This window comes from Narcine bancroftii, chromosome 7 (assembly GCF_036971445.1).
Source record: "Narcine bancroftii isolate sNarBan1 chromosome 7, sNarBan1.hap1, whole genome shotgun sequence".
Taxonomy (NCBI): Eukaryota; Metazoa; Chordata; class Chondrichthyes; order Torpediniformes; family Narcinidae; genus Narcine; species Narcine bancroftii.
The window spans coordinates 160,107,238-160,120,986 of record NC_091475.1 but is presented as its reverse complement, the minus strand read 5'-3'; the positions used below and the strand labels follow the sequence as shown (position 1 = coordinate 160,120,986).

The 13,749-nt window shown below is 40.1% G+C and overlaps 1 protein-coding gene across 1 annotated transcript in view; it reads right to left on the bottom strand.

The window, feature by feature from the left end:
* LOC138740058 (teneurin-4-like) overlaps positions 1-13,749 on the bottom strand; it is a 393,122-nt gene that overhangs the window by 213,448 nt on the left and 165,925 nt on the right. The window contains exons 3-5 of the mRNA XM_069892490.1: positions 12,804-13,056; positions 11,666-11,764; positions 2,194-2,432 (exon numbers count right to left, since the gene is read on the bottom strand). Of these exons, the coding sequence (XP_069748591.1) occupies positions 2,194-2,432; positions 11,666-11,764; positions 12,804-13,056 (591 nt within the window). The remainder of the gene's footprint in view (positions 1-2,193; positions 2,433-11,665; positions 11,765-12,803; positions 13,057-13,749) is intronic.

Here is a 13,749-nt window from a genome sequence, read left to right as displayed (position 1 = left end):
TTGTATGATGGGCTTATAAACATCACTGCCTTTGCCACATGGACAGGAAGTGATATCATCAATGATGTCATCAGCTCGGATAAAAACCTGTGTTGCATGCAGGTCAATTTCCCATGTTTTCCACTGCACATCCACCATGTGCTTGCTGGTAAGTGGGTCACCACATGATCTTTATTAAATTATTTGCATTTACTCACTACCACTCTCAAATAAAATAACATGGCACTTTAAAATACTGTTTTTAAAGGCATGTTTTATTTTGAGATTGTAATTAATTATTCAATCACGTCATTGGTCCTAGTTTTGGGAATACATTTTAAATATGTTTGGAGGGGTACAGAAGATTAATTTTAGTTTAATAATTTAATATTCCATTGATTATATTGAGTTATTCTGATTTAATCTTGGTATCACTGTTGGCACCTTTCCAATAATGACCTCACAGACCCCAAGATTAACTCTCAATTAATTCTCAATTGACGCATCTCTGAAAAAGGGAGATACTGATGAATCTAGTAAGACATTGATACATAATCTGAGGCTTTGCTTATTTTTTCCAAAGAACTACCCCTTCCATACAAGGAGAATATTTAATGTTGCAAACATTGTTTTCAGACTCTTCTTGGGATTGGTGAACAATAATATTAAACCAAGCAACAGGAGAATATACTTTGGTTGAAGACCCAAAGCACAGTAAATGACCTTGGTTTTATGGAGCATGCTTAAAGAATGGGATAAATAAGTTTAGGAACAGAATTACAGATCTTAATGGCTTTGCAGCTAATTGCAGATAATGAAGATATATTTGGAGATGAGAAAGAGACTGGAATTGAAAGAGACTGGAATTAAAAGGGGGGGGGGAGACATTTTGAGGATAATAAAATGGAAAGAATCACAGATGTACAGAAGTGTTCAAAAGAAAGGGTGATAATTTTAAAATAGACATTATCCAGACAGGAGCTGGTGAGAGTCAGCAAGTTGAACGGCAATGTTAAAAGTCGATAAGTTGAAAATAGGGCAAATACAGTAGAAATATTGACACCTTTATGATCATGCAAAATGAGGAGACTGAGCAGAATTGTGTTGGAATAATATGCACCAAAGGTAACAGAATCAGGAACCTGATTAACCAAACTCAAGTTTGGAAAATTGCAGGATAATTGTGAACCTTGGCCAAGATTGATGAGAGTCTGTTCCCTGGGTAATTTCAAATTGAGGTTAAAAAAACACTAGTTCCATTTCGAATGGTTTAGGCTGCTCATGCTATGTTTCTAACTTAAAAGGAAGGAAAGCACTCTACATTTTAGAATCATGGCAACATCAATATTATTTTAACATTTCCTTAAGTTATTTCAAAGCATTTCAAAATAACTGGCAAAAACAATTCTATTATGTAATCGTTCATCATATTCCTGTTGAAAATGACAACTGCTCTGTCAGTAAATGGCCTTAGTCTTTTATCTGATTTTTCGACATGTTCTTTGAAAGAAATCTTTTCAGTTGCCTTCCTTCATCTGCTGGGTCCAAGAATGCCACGAGCCTATCAATACCTCACCCAGTCTTTATTCATGAGTGAGACGATAAAATTATTGCAGCAGGTTGTTCACCACACTTCTAATCTGATTTAATAACCTCATTCAGCAGCGAATACTGCTTGGAAATCAGATTTTCTTCTTACTAACTGATGTGGGGGCTGCTATAGTCAATTGAGATTTGATTACTCAGCATTGAGCAGGGACTTTTGCTTTCTGTCTTTTAAGGTTCAGGAAAATTTAACACTGTGTACTGACTGAAGAGAAATAATGGATTCTTGTCCATTACCAATCTCTGCAACAATGTGCAAAAGATTAAAACAAAGTCAAATTCCACTTTCTAGTTAACATTTTCTCCTTGGAATAAAAGAGGATGATTGTTGTATACATGTCAAGGTAAAGGCAAGGACAACTCTACTTTAGAGTGGAGCTCAAAGAGGTTTCATAATCAAAGGCATAGAAATGGCCAATCTCAATTCTGAGGAGACCCTTGAATCAGTTTTTCTGCTATTTCACCCAGAAAGATGATTTGGGTCTAATTTTCATGACTGTACAACCAACACCAGAGACTTAGTCACATTAAAGCAAAGCAAAAGGGAAATAAATTTTAAGAAATCAAGCCTGCAGAATCAAGGTCAGGAAGAAAATGACAAAAACTTACCAATGAAGTAAGCAAGGAGAATCACGAGTGTTACAGAAATGATGATGGCGCTCAAGGCTGTACACTTCCAGTTGCAGTACTTGTAGGGCTTTTTCAGACTAAATGCAGATCTGGAAAATGTGCTACGGGGTAAGGGTCGAGGTGGAGGAGAGTACACAGTGCTCGAAGTGAGGGGGTAACCAGGACCAGTTGTACAAAAAAGTGGAGAAGATCCAGTTCCAGGTTTAAATAAGAAGTGCCTAACAAATAAAGACAAATTACTTATTAGTGGTTACAGAAATCCTGACCATGATTAATCACTGTGCCTCTCTGTTGCCAAGTTTAATTATTTTGATCCGCACTTTTACTCAACATATAAAAATAATTGTAAATCCTTGAAAAATATACAATTTGTAAATACATAGGGTTGAATTACATGAAATGAATTAGCTTCTGAGCTTTACTCTAACAATGAATGAACTGGAAAATATTAATCATATCTTGGACCTGGAAAAGAACAATTTTGCTATGATTTACTATAGCTTTTTGCTTATTTTCTTTCAGTAAAAATGATTGCATAGGAAGTTTTTATGTTGATTTGGAAAGCAGTATAATTATTTTTATATGTAAAATCATTTCAAGTTTAACGGTGTAGGAATGATTTAGAATTATCCAAAGGCTCTCACAATCTCAGAATATCTCAAAGCACCTCACATAGTATTAAATATTTTGGAAAACGAATAACATTTTAATGAATACATGGCAGGATGTCTCCCGGAACTATTGCCTGCCGTCATGTCTTTACCAGTTTGGATTATGAGGGCCAATGTTACTGACCCCCTAAATTTCCTGGACTCCAACCAGTGTGGTCTCAGTGGAAGAAGCCACACTGCCAGTCAGTGAGTTGACTCTTTATTTAGAATACAGTTGAACGTTTTGACAGGAAGAAAAACCCTACCCCATCTGAGGTAACTGTCTGTAAAATCTGCAAGGAATTTTGATATCTTTAACATGCTGGAGTGGATTAAAATTAAACTGATTGAATAATGAAAATATTTAAGATAAAGGTTAAAAAAACAACAAAAAATATTTAGAAAGATTGAATATTAAACAATTTAGAGTAAGAATATTTTCTTGAAAAACTGTGGGATCCAGTGACAGAGCAAATTGACAGAGTTGCATTTGGAACCATGGACATGGGACAATGGGATCCAGTCAGGCTGATGTAATCTGCAACAGGCAGCAGGGTTGCCACCTGCCTTCTCTCCATGAAATGTTGCATATTATGAATGAAAGTTATTGCTTGAAATTATGTGCCCCATTCTCCTATGAAGAGAAATAGTTCTATTTGTGTCTAATGTAACACAGGATGTGAAATGTTTAGGGGTGTGGTACTGTGACCCTTTGTGATGTTATTTCCAACCAGTGTTCATTGAAATAAACTTCTGTTAATATCCACACAAAAATATTCAGAAAAATTCTTCTTCTCAAAAGTAAAGCTTTGCAGATTTTAAACGTCAAAGAACACAGGGCTTGTCTGCAGCAGTAGCTTAAAATAAGATGCGAAATGCTGGATTTCTGACAATTACTTTGATTCTCTTGTCCATTTCTACTCCAATCACCGTGAACTCAAGTTATTATTATGCAAAGTTCAAACTAGCATTGAGGACAGCACACATCTCCAACTTGGCACATTATTGTATTCTGGACCCAACACTAAGATAAATAATCATTTTAAATTTGGATTTCCAACATTTCTTTCTAACTCCTCTTGCAACTCATTTGCACCTCTTCTAAGCTTTTGTTTCCTGACACTATCAGTCCTTCAGCCATTTATTCTTTCTGGCTTTCTATCCAAACATTATTATTTGTCTCCTCCCCCTCAGCTTCCTTTCCACACAAATTAAAGCTTGTTCTATCTCCAAACGATTCTCCATTCTGATTAAACTTCATTTACCTGACGTATTAACAGTTTTGATCAACAGATGCTTACTGGCCTGTTGAATATTGCCAGAAATTTCAGATTTCCTGCATCGACAGCATTCTGCTTGTTTTTGGTGTTAAGGGGGGTTTGTCTCATTAAAGCAGTTGTTCAGGTTTTTCCTTTATGAAATAATGGCAATTGTTCAAGTTTGCAGGTAGCAGAAGTATGTGTAGGAAAACATTTTGGGTCCAGTGACCATAATGTCATTAGTTTCAAGTTAATTATGGATACTGATAACGCCTCAAACCGTGCATCTTGGCGCCTCACAGTTTGGCGGGCAGCAGCCTCCTTTGAAGAAGACCGCAGAGCCCACCTCACTGACAAAAGGCAAAGGAGGAAAAACCCAACACCCAACCCCAACCAACCAATTTTCCCTTGCAACCGCTGCAATCGTGTCTGCCTGTCCCGCATCGGACTGGTCAGCCACAAACGAGCCTGCAGCTGACGTGGACTTTTTTACCCCCTCCATAAATCTTCGTCCGCGAAGCCAAGCCAAAGATATAATTATGGATAAGGGTAGGTCTGGTCCTCGAATTGAGATTCTAAATTGGAAAAAGGACAATTTTGTGTAAATAAGAAAGGATCTATAGGAAGAGTAGATTTGAATAAATTGTTTTCTGGTAAGGATTTAGTAAGTGGAAGGCCTTCAAATGCAAAATTTTGAGTGTGCAGAGTGTATATGTTCCTGTCAGGCAAAGCTAACAGGCATAGGGAATCTTGATTTTCAAGGGATATTGGTGACCTGGTTAATAAGGAGGAAGTGTATAGCAGGTATAGGCAACAAGGAGCAATTGAGGCACTCGATGAGTATAGAAAATGAAGGAAAATACTCTATTTGCCTTCCTGATTTCCTTCTTGAGTATTTTCTTTCATTTTCTATACTCGTCGAGTGCCTCAATTGCTCCTTATTGCCTATACCTGCTTTGAGGTCTTTCTGCAAAATTCCTCCGGAATTGTGGCCATGGAGGAAAACAAGCTGCACCTACTCTTCTTGAGGTCAGCAATGCCTCAATGTACAGGGAGGCCAAGGACATACTCAAGGACTAGTACAAGGAGAAAGTTAACAAAGTATACGCCAGGCACAAGCTGGCTACCTGCCGACAGTGACCAGGTGAATCAAGCAACGAGTTCCTCCAGGCCCTGTGAGGACTCACACGACCAAGCAACTTCCAGTTGGTGTTGGCCCTCAAAAACACAGAGAACATGATCCAGGACACCTACGTCACAGGCTCAAGTGCACCAGAGGCTACTTGAACAGATTAAGTTGGACTTAAAAAGGGAGATTGACCTCGTGAACTAGCTGGAGATTGCCCTCCGTAACATGGAAGCTTATTTGGCGAATGGCGCAGGGTCTACACGAGGGCCACCATGTTAGGACGCTGATTTACAGGCCAGCAGCCTGCTGCTACATTCAATGAGTGAACCCACCACTCTTCCAGGAGCACCCGAAGTGCTACTTTTGTGGCCAACCAAAGCCCCCCTGAAAACACTGCCTGGCGAAAGGCGCTACATGCTCCAAGTGCAGAAAGAAGTGACCCTACGCGAAGGTATGTCGATCACAACCACCATCCAGGCCCAGTGCTGCTGGTTGTGCAGCATGAAGGCCGCAGTCTTGGTCGCCATCATCTTCCAAAGGTGATCACGCCGTGACATGAGAGCCGCCATCTTGGATGCTGTCATCTTCCGGGGATAACCACGGCACCACAAGGGTGTCTCCATTATGCTCCCAGAGTATGAGTCAGCATGGACCAGACCACAAACCAAAACTGGCTTCCTTGGTACTGGATTAAAACAGCCCGCACCAACTCTCCCAGTCTATGATGGACATCAAGATGAATGATCAGGTGACAAGATGCCTTTTCAATAGCGGGAGCACTGAGAGCCTTATCCACCCTGATACAGTGAAGTGTTACTCCCTTAAAGCAAGGCCAGTAGCCGATAAAATTGTCCTGGCCGCAAAGTCCCACTTGGACGATATCTGCAGCTACACCACTGTGACACTGACCATACGGGGTCTTTAAACTCTTTATCATGCCACAGCTCTGTGCGCCAGTGCTGCTGGGGTTGGACTTTCAGTGCCACCTCAAGAGTGTTACGATGTAATATGACAGTCCTCTTCCCCCATTCACTGTTGGCAACTCACAGTTTGTCAGCCAGCTGCCCTGCTCCCCCACCCCACCCCTCCTCCCCAATGCCAGCCCAACCAACACATGGTCTCTCTACTCTCTGTATAGATCCCCCACTGCTCTTTGTGAACCTCACCCTCAACAGTAAACCAGTGGCTCCAAAAAGCAGTGAAGGGGACAGAATGTTAATTGAAGTGGAAGTGTGGCGACTCTTGAAAGAGGGGATCATTGAAACCAATACCAGCCTGTGGCGAGCTCAAGTAGTGGTGGTCATGAGTGGGGGTAAACACAGAATGGTGATTGATTATAGTCAGACCATTAACTGCTACATGCAGCAGGATGTATATCCCCTCCCTCACATTGTGGACATGATCAATCAAATTGCCTAATAACCATGTGCATCCCCCTGCACATGATCGACCTGAAATCCACCTACCACCAACTCCCCAGCCATCTGGAGGACTGCCAGTACACCACCTTCATAACAGATGGCCACCTTGACCACTTCCTCAGAGTACCCTTCGGTGTTACCAATGGTGTTTCCATCTTATAGCGGGAGATGGACCGGATGGTGGACCAAAATGATCTGTGCGCCACCTTCCACTACTTGGATAATATCATGATCTGTGGCCAAAACCTGCAAAATCATGATGTCAACCTCCAGAAATTCCTCACAACAGCCAAACACCCAAACCTCACCTACAACAGGGATAAACTTCTTTTCCGTACTACCCACCTGGCTACACTTGGCTGAGTTGTAGAGAATTGAGACATTGGCCCCGATCACAACCATGTGCATCCCCCTGCTAGAGCTCCCCCTCCCCCACAGCCTCAAGGCCCTGAAAAGGTGTCTAGGGTTCTTTTCCTTTTACTCTCAGTGGTCCATAATTATGCTGATAAAGCCCACTGCCTTATCAAGTCCACATCCTTTCCCTGATAAGTGAGGCCCAAGCAGCCTTCTGCTGCATAAAAGAAGATATTGCTAAGGTTGCAACGTATGTGGTGGATGGATCTGCCCAATTTCAGGTGGAGAGCGATGTGTCTGATTTCACCCTGGCTGCCACCCTTAATCAGGCAGGTTGGCCCATGGCCTTCTTCTCACAAACCCTCCAAGGCCCTGATGTCCAACGCTCCTCCATTGAGAAGGAGGGTCAAGCAATAGTTGAGTCTGTGTGGCACTGGAAGCATTCCCTGGCCATCAGACATTTTGTTTTACCCTGCTCATGGACCAAAAGACCAAGGCATTTATATTTAACAACAAACAGCGGGGCAAGATAAAGAATGATAAAATTTTGAGGTTGTGGATTGAACTTTCCACCAATAACTACAACATTCTGTATTGGCTGTGGAAGCTCAATGAGCCCCCAGATGCCCTGTCCTGAAGGACATGTGCCAATGTACAGAAAGAACACCTCAAAACCTTCTGAAATTACCTCTGCCACCTAGAGGTATCATGAGATAGTTCCACTTCATCAAATGTCATAATCTACTTTACTTCATCAGACATGAATAGGGACTGCCAGGTCTGCGGGGAGTACAAACCTCACTTCTACCAACCCGTAAGATGCACCCGGTAAAAGCTCCATGGTCTTTTGAATGCGTGGATATGGATTTCAAGGGAACCCTTCCTTCCACTAACTGCAGTGTGTATTTACTCATGCTCATCGATGAGTATTCACATTCCCCTTTTGCCATCCCCTGCCCAGACATGATCACCACCATGGTCATCAGGGCACTGCGCAACTTGTTTACCCTGTTCAGTTACCCGCCATACATCCACAACGACCGGGGACTTTGTTCATGAGTTATGAACTGATGGCCAGAGGTATCTTAACCAGCAGGACCACAAGTTATAACACCCCCCCCCCCCCCACCGGTCAGGTGGAGAGGGAGAACGTCATCGTGTGGAAGGCCATCCTCCTTTTCCTTAAGTCCAGGGGGCTGCCTGTGTCTCACTGGCAGGAGGTCCCTCTCGAGGTGCTCCATGCTGTTGTGTACTGCCACCAATACTATCCCTCACAATTGAATTTTCTTTTTCCCCAGGAAGTCCGCATCAGGGACCACCCTGGCATCCTGGTTGACGTCCCCAGGGCCAATCCTGCTACAGAAACATGTGAGGGGCCATAAAACTGGCCCACTGGTCGAAAGGGTCCAGCTCCTTCATGCAAACCACCAACATGTATACGTAGCCTACCTGGATGGCGCGAGGAAACTGTCTTCATGCAGGACTTCGCATGTGCAGGGGCACCCAAGGAGCATACCCATGAAACAGCACCCCCTCCTTCCAGAGATGCACGTTACATACTATTGCTCCCTAAACCCACCCCGCTCCAGTCACTCCGGTCGAGTCGACATGGTCCCAGCAGGTCGACACACCACTGGAGGTTCAGGACTCAACAATGGCCACAGCTACAGCACAGCAACAAGTTCTCCACCGGTCACAACGGACAGACTTAACCAGTAAGACTTTGTGCCCCACGTCACTCCGCTGGACAAAATTTTAAAAAAGAGGTGAATGTGGTGAACTTCTGTACACTTGTTTGTAAGGCTCCACCTCGTTCTGAGAATGCACCCATGGCTCCTCCCTCTCAAACCTGTATAAAGGCTCCAACTCCATAACCCCTCCCTAGAAAGCCTGGGTCACAGCACAGGATGACCTTAAAGCCTTTTGTTCTATAACTCTAGTCTTTGAGTTATTGATAGCACATCATTTCATTACTCAGGGGATTGAATTCAAGAGTCGAGAGGTAAAGTTGTAGCTCTTTAAAACTCTGGTTATACTACACTTGGAATATTGTATTCAATTCAAGTTGTTTCATTACAGGGAGGATGTGAAGGCTATGGAGAGAGTGGAGAGTAGATTTATCAGGATGTTGCCTGGATTGGAGAATGTGTCTAATGGGAGCGAAGATGAATGAGAGGTGACTTTATAGAGGTCTACAGAATATGAAACAAATAGATTGGGTAGACAGCTAGCGCCTTTCTCCTTGGGGAGAGCAGTGAACGTCAGGTGACATCTGTACATAGTGAGGGGAGGCAAGTTTAGGGGAGATGTTAAGGGTATATTTAAAAAAATGCAGAGAGCAGTGGATGCCTGAAAAGCATTGCCAGGGTTGGTGGAGAAGGCGAGTACAATAGGGACATTTAAAAGTCTCTTAGACACATGGATGTAAGGAAATTAGAAGGTTATGAGGTTGGGAGGGTTTAGTTTTTTTGAATAGCTTGGCACAACATCGTGGGCAAAAGGCCTTGTGATGTGTGGCAGTGTTTCATGTTAATAAACTTGAACTTGAAGAACAGAAACTCCTTAAGTCCACTAGAACAGGCATATAATTACTCGATGGGAAGTTCCTACAGCTTATTCCTTAATTCAGGACAAGATTGTCCAAGAGACAAAGAAGCATTGATTAAATTTTTTTTAACTTGTATGCTACTTTAAAGCCAATGTTTATGATCTATTCATAATTGCTGTTGGGAAGCTGATAGTGAACGACTGCCTTTAACAAGTCCTGTACCATTTGAAGGAGGAAATGTCCCTGTACTTCTTGGCAGAGATTTTGGAGTAGTTTTAGTAATAACAAATTTTACATAAAATTGAAATGCATTAGAGACACATGACATATCCTTCTACAAACGAACAAAGCAGAAAATTAGTGATTGGGAACATAATCAAATGAAAAAAAAATTATCTTGTAAGAATTTGTTTCCTTTGATTATAGTAGGGTGGAATCTAAAAGGGAAGTGTGAGTATTACAACTTGAATCACCACTTCAGCTTCAAAGTTAATTCGGCATTATTGCATTAATGATATGACTAAATGCAAATACTGTAGTAAATTTCAGATGTAAAATTATAATTAGTTGCAGAATGACTGGAGCAGAAGTCAAATTAAAGCTGTACACATTCTCCCATGTCAAATGAATTTAGTGTAAAGTTAAACACAAGTGGCAGTGCATGCCACTGACCATTAAAAGTGTAGCACATTGAGGAATTGCAGTATTTATGAAAAAATGCTTTCAAAAGAATCAGAAATTTCAAATATGTAAAGATCAGTGGGAAGTGTCTGCAAAAGACCAAAAAAATTCGCAACAGGCTTCAAATGGACACATAAGAGAAAACTATAACTTAGTTTAAGGGCTCAGGAAATGTCATAAACCCACAGGGGTAAAGCCTGAGTGCTTTACAAGTGCTATATAGTCTGCAGTTTCATTAGTTTTTAGAAGCTTTTTAGACATTTTTTAAAATTTTTTAATTTTTCACACTATAAACCATATTGACCAAGATACATACAGACATTTTTCTTCTTAAATATATAGTGTCGTTTTCTCCCTCCCTTTCCCCCCTCCCTTCCCTCCCTCCCTTTCCCATTTATTTAAAGTTCAATCTATAAGATACATTAAACCCGTTAAACAATGTTGTCACTTAATAAAAATAAACAAGAAATTTTACTGAGTCAGTTCTTTTCATTATCTTCTCCTTCTGTCATTTTAGGTGGTGGAAGTCCATGGTAGGATTTCTCTATTGTCTTTCATGTATGGCTCCCATATTTGTTCGAATATTGTAATATTATTTCTTAAATTATGTTATTTTTTCTAATGGAATACATTTATTCATTTCTATGTACCATTGTTGTATTCTCAAGTTATCTAATTTCCAGGTTGACATAATACATTTTTTTTGCTACAGCTAGGGCTATCCTAACAAATCTTTTTCGTGCTCCATCCAAATCGAGTCCAAATTCTTTGTCTCTTATAGTACTTAGGAGGAAGATCTCTGGGTTTTTTGGTATATTGCTTTTTGTGATTTTATTTAATATCTGATTTAGTCAGGATTTGGTTTAATGAATAACTGTTTCATCAGAGTTTAGTTATGTACCAATTTGGATTTTGGAACTCTTCAAACATAATTATAGAAAATAGATAATGTCAGTAAAATTAGGTTATAAACTCAAATAAAATTTTAAAGTGTTAGTTAACTTCAAGATTTTTCTCATGATGCTCTCAAATTTATAATTAGATATATAATATCATTATCAGTTCTTGCCAGGTCCAGAGTTAGAACACAGATAATTTCAGTTCCTTATATCTATTACGGAAAATAAATAAATAAATATATAAAACATAAAATGTCTCTTAATGCAACTAACCAGAATAAATCTGTAAAATATAGAAATGCTCTGAAGACAACTAATCAGCTCACAGAAAAAAAAATCACACAAGCTAATGCTTTTGATAAAAGAATAAAATACTGGGAATTTATTAGTGGCTACTAGAAAGACAGACTGCAAACTTTTGAAGCAAGCCTTTGTAATTTGAATTTTCAACTCTAAGACAGGAAGAACTGAGTAAAGAAGTCATCATACCCAGCAAGAAACATCACATACCCATCACTGTAAACACCTTCATGTCGAGCAGAGGTAAAAACGTCCATCTCAATTAGGTTGTCCTGCAAACTCTCAAGGAATGTCTGCTTTGCTACATTTCTACATTCAGATGGAAATATGAATGAAGCCAATGAGCTGCCATATGAATAAAATAGTGAATGGAGAGAGCAAAAATCAAAACCAGCAAAATGGCAGAAAAATTAAACGCAGACATCAGTGCTATGATAGGAACAGAAGTGGCAGAGAAATTACTGATGTCCTATTTAAATTATGATATTTAGCATTTTAATTGTTTTAAGGTACAATGTAAAATGGTTAGGAAAATATTACTTTATATGGATGAAGCCTAGACCCACCACCTGGAGTCTCTGTATGGTTTCTGCCCAAATGCCAATAGAATTAAATCGATTAAAGAAATGAAAAATGTTGCTGAATTTGAAACCAAAGAACATTACCATTCATGTTGAAGCTTCTGCCCATTTTCACACTGCTTTATCTTTGGCCACACCATTAGATCATCAGGGTGAATTATCACCAATTTAGAGATGTTTATCACCCTTCACCAGAATTATAGGCGCAAAGATTGTCAGTCTCATTAATCCATCATTAATAACCAACAGTTGCATGTATGTGGCCATCAGTTAATTAAAATCTCACTCTGGTTATTTTAAATTATTTTAATATCCATGAAATTAAGTTCAAATTCAAAGTACTGATTGGGAGGCTGGTCAGATTCAGCAATTACAGGAAAATATTTTCATTTTAAATCAGGTTATTTTAATTAATGGTCATCTTCACATCCAACAAACCATGTTTAAACAATAATCAATTACAATCAATAAGGTTGCTTATGGCAGAGTTTATGTCAATGAGTCTGTATGGAAACTTGATTTTCACTTTGCAAAATCAGCATAATGTCCAGTGCATTCCTTGAACTTTATTCTGACTGCATCCCTTGTGGAAACTCCAGGTCATTATCGCCATACTGTGCATCAGTCAAAGATACAATTATATTCTGCTACTTTTAAACAGCAATTTAAACAGATTGTAAAAAATGTAATAAGGAAAGATTTCATGCTGCTTAAATATTTTCATTGCATGGTTTTCAACAGTATGGGGGGCAAGTTTACCAGCCTACCTCGTCTCCAGTGGGATGTTACTGTTGAGGAGCCAGTTGTCCTGCACATGAGCAGGCTCCTGTATGGTGGGTGGTGGTTCCGGAGGGGGAGGGAGATCAGCTGGACTAGGGCTGGGATTACTGCGCGTCGTGAAGTTCCCCCTGTTCAATGAGTTCACTGAAGAGGCATGCGGGCGATTTAGAGAATGGGGATGTGACGTTGGAGGAGGGGGTGTTCTGAGCATTGAGCACTGTGAAGGATTGGTCGAGTGATCTGAAAGAAACAACATGAGGCACATGATTAGAGATAGCTACACTAAAATAGTGATCCTGCAGCCATGACATTCTTTAACAATACCTTTACTTTTGCATAGTAGTGAATACCTGTGACTTTGTTTAAACATCTGTTTTGAATAGATTTCAATTATTAAATTGTTGCTCAACATAATATTTACTGTTGTTAATAAGCTAATTGTTAATACAATAATTGAACTTACCAGCTTATTTTCTTCTCGGAGAGGTGAATATTGAGAGAGGAAAAGGGATGTAGGAAAATAAACCAGTGATTCTCAAGCTCTCTATCCTCTCAAATACCACTTTACTAATCCCTTACTAACCTCAGAGCACCTATGTGAGTGGAAAGAAAAAGGGTGAAAACCAATGATGTAAACACCATAGAGGTGGTAAAGCACTAATTGAGATTCCTGAATGATCATATGGTCTGGACATTATGAAAGCAAAAAAACAACGATGCCTCCCTTTATTTCTGTAAAAAATTCCGGCAATCCTGATGTTATTTATGCAGATTCCAAAACAGGACAATGAAGACCAGGGAAGCAATGCCCAGAGAGAAGACTGTTTCATCTTGCTTTGAGGTGGTGAATGGGAATACCTCACCAATTTTTCAAGGGAAACAACTGCTCGCCCAATGGAGATGGACAATGATTGCAAAGGTCAACAAAAAATG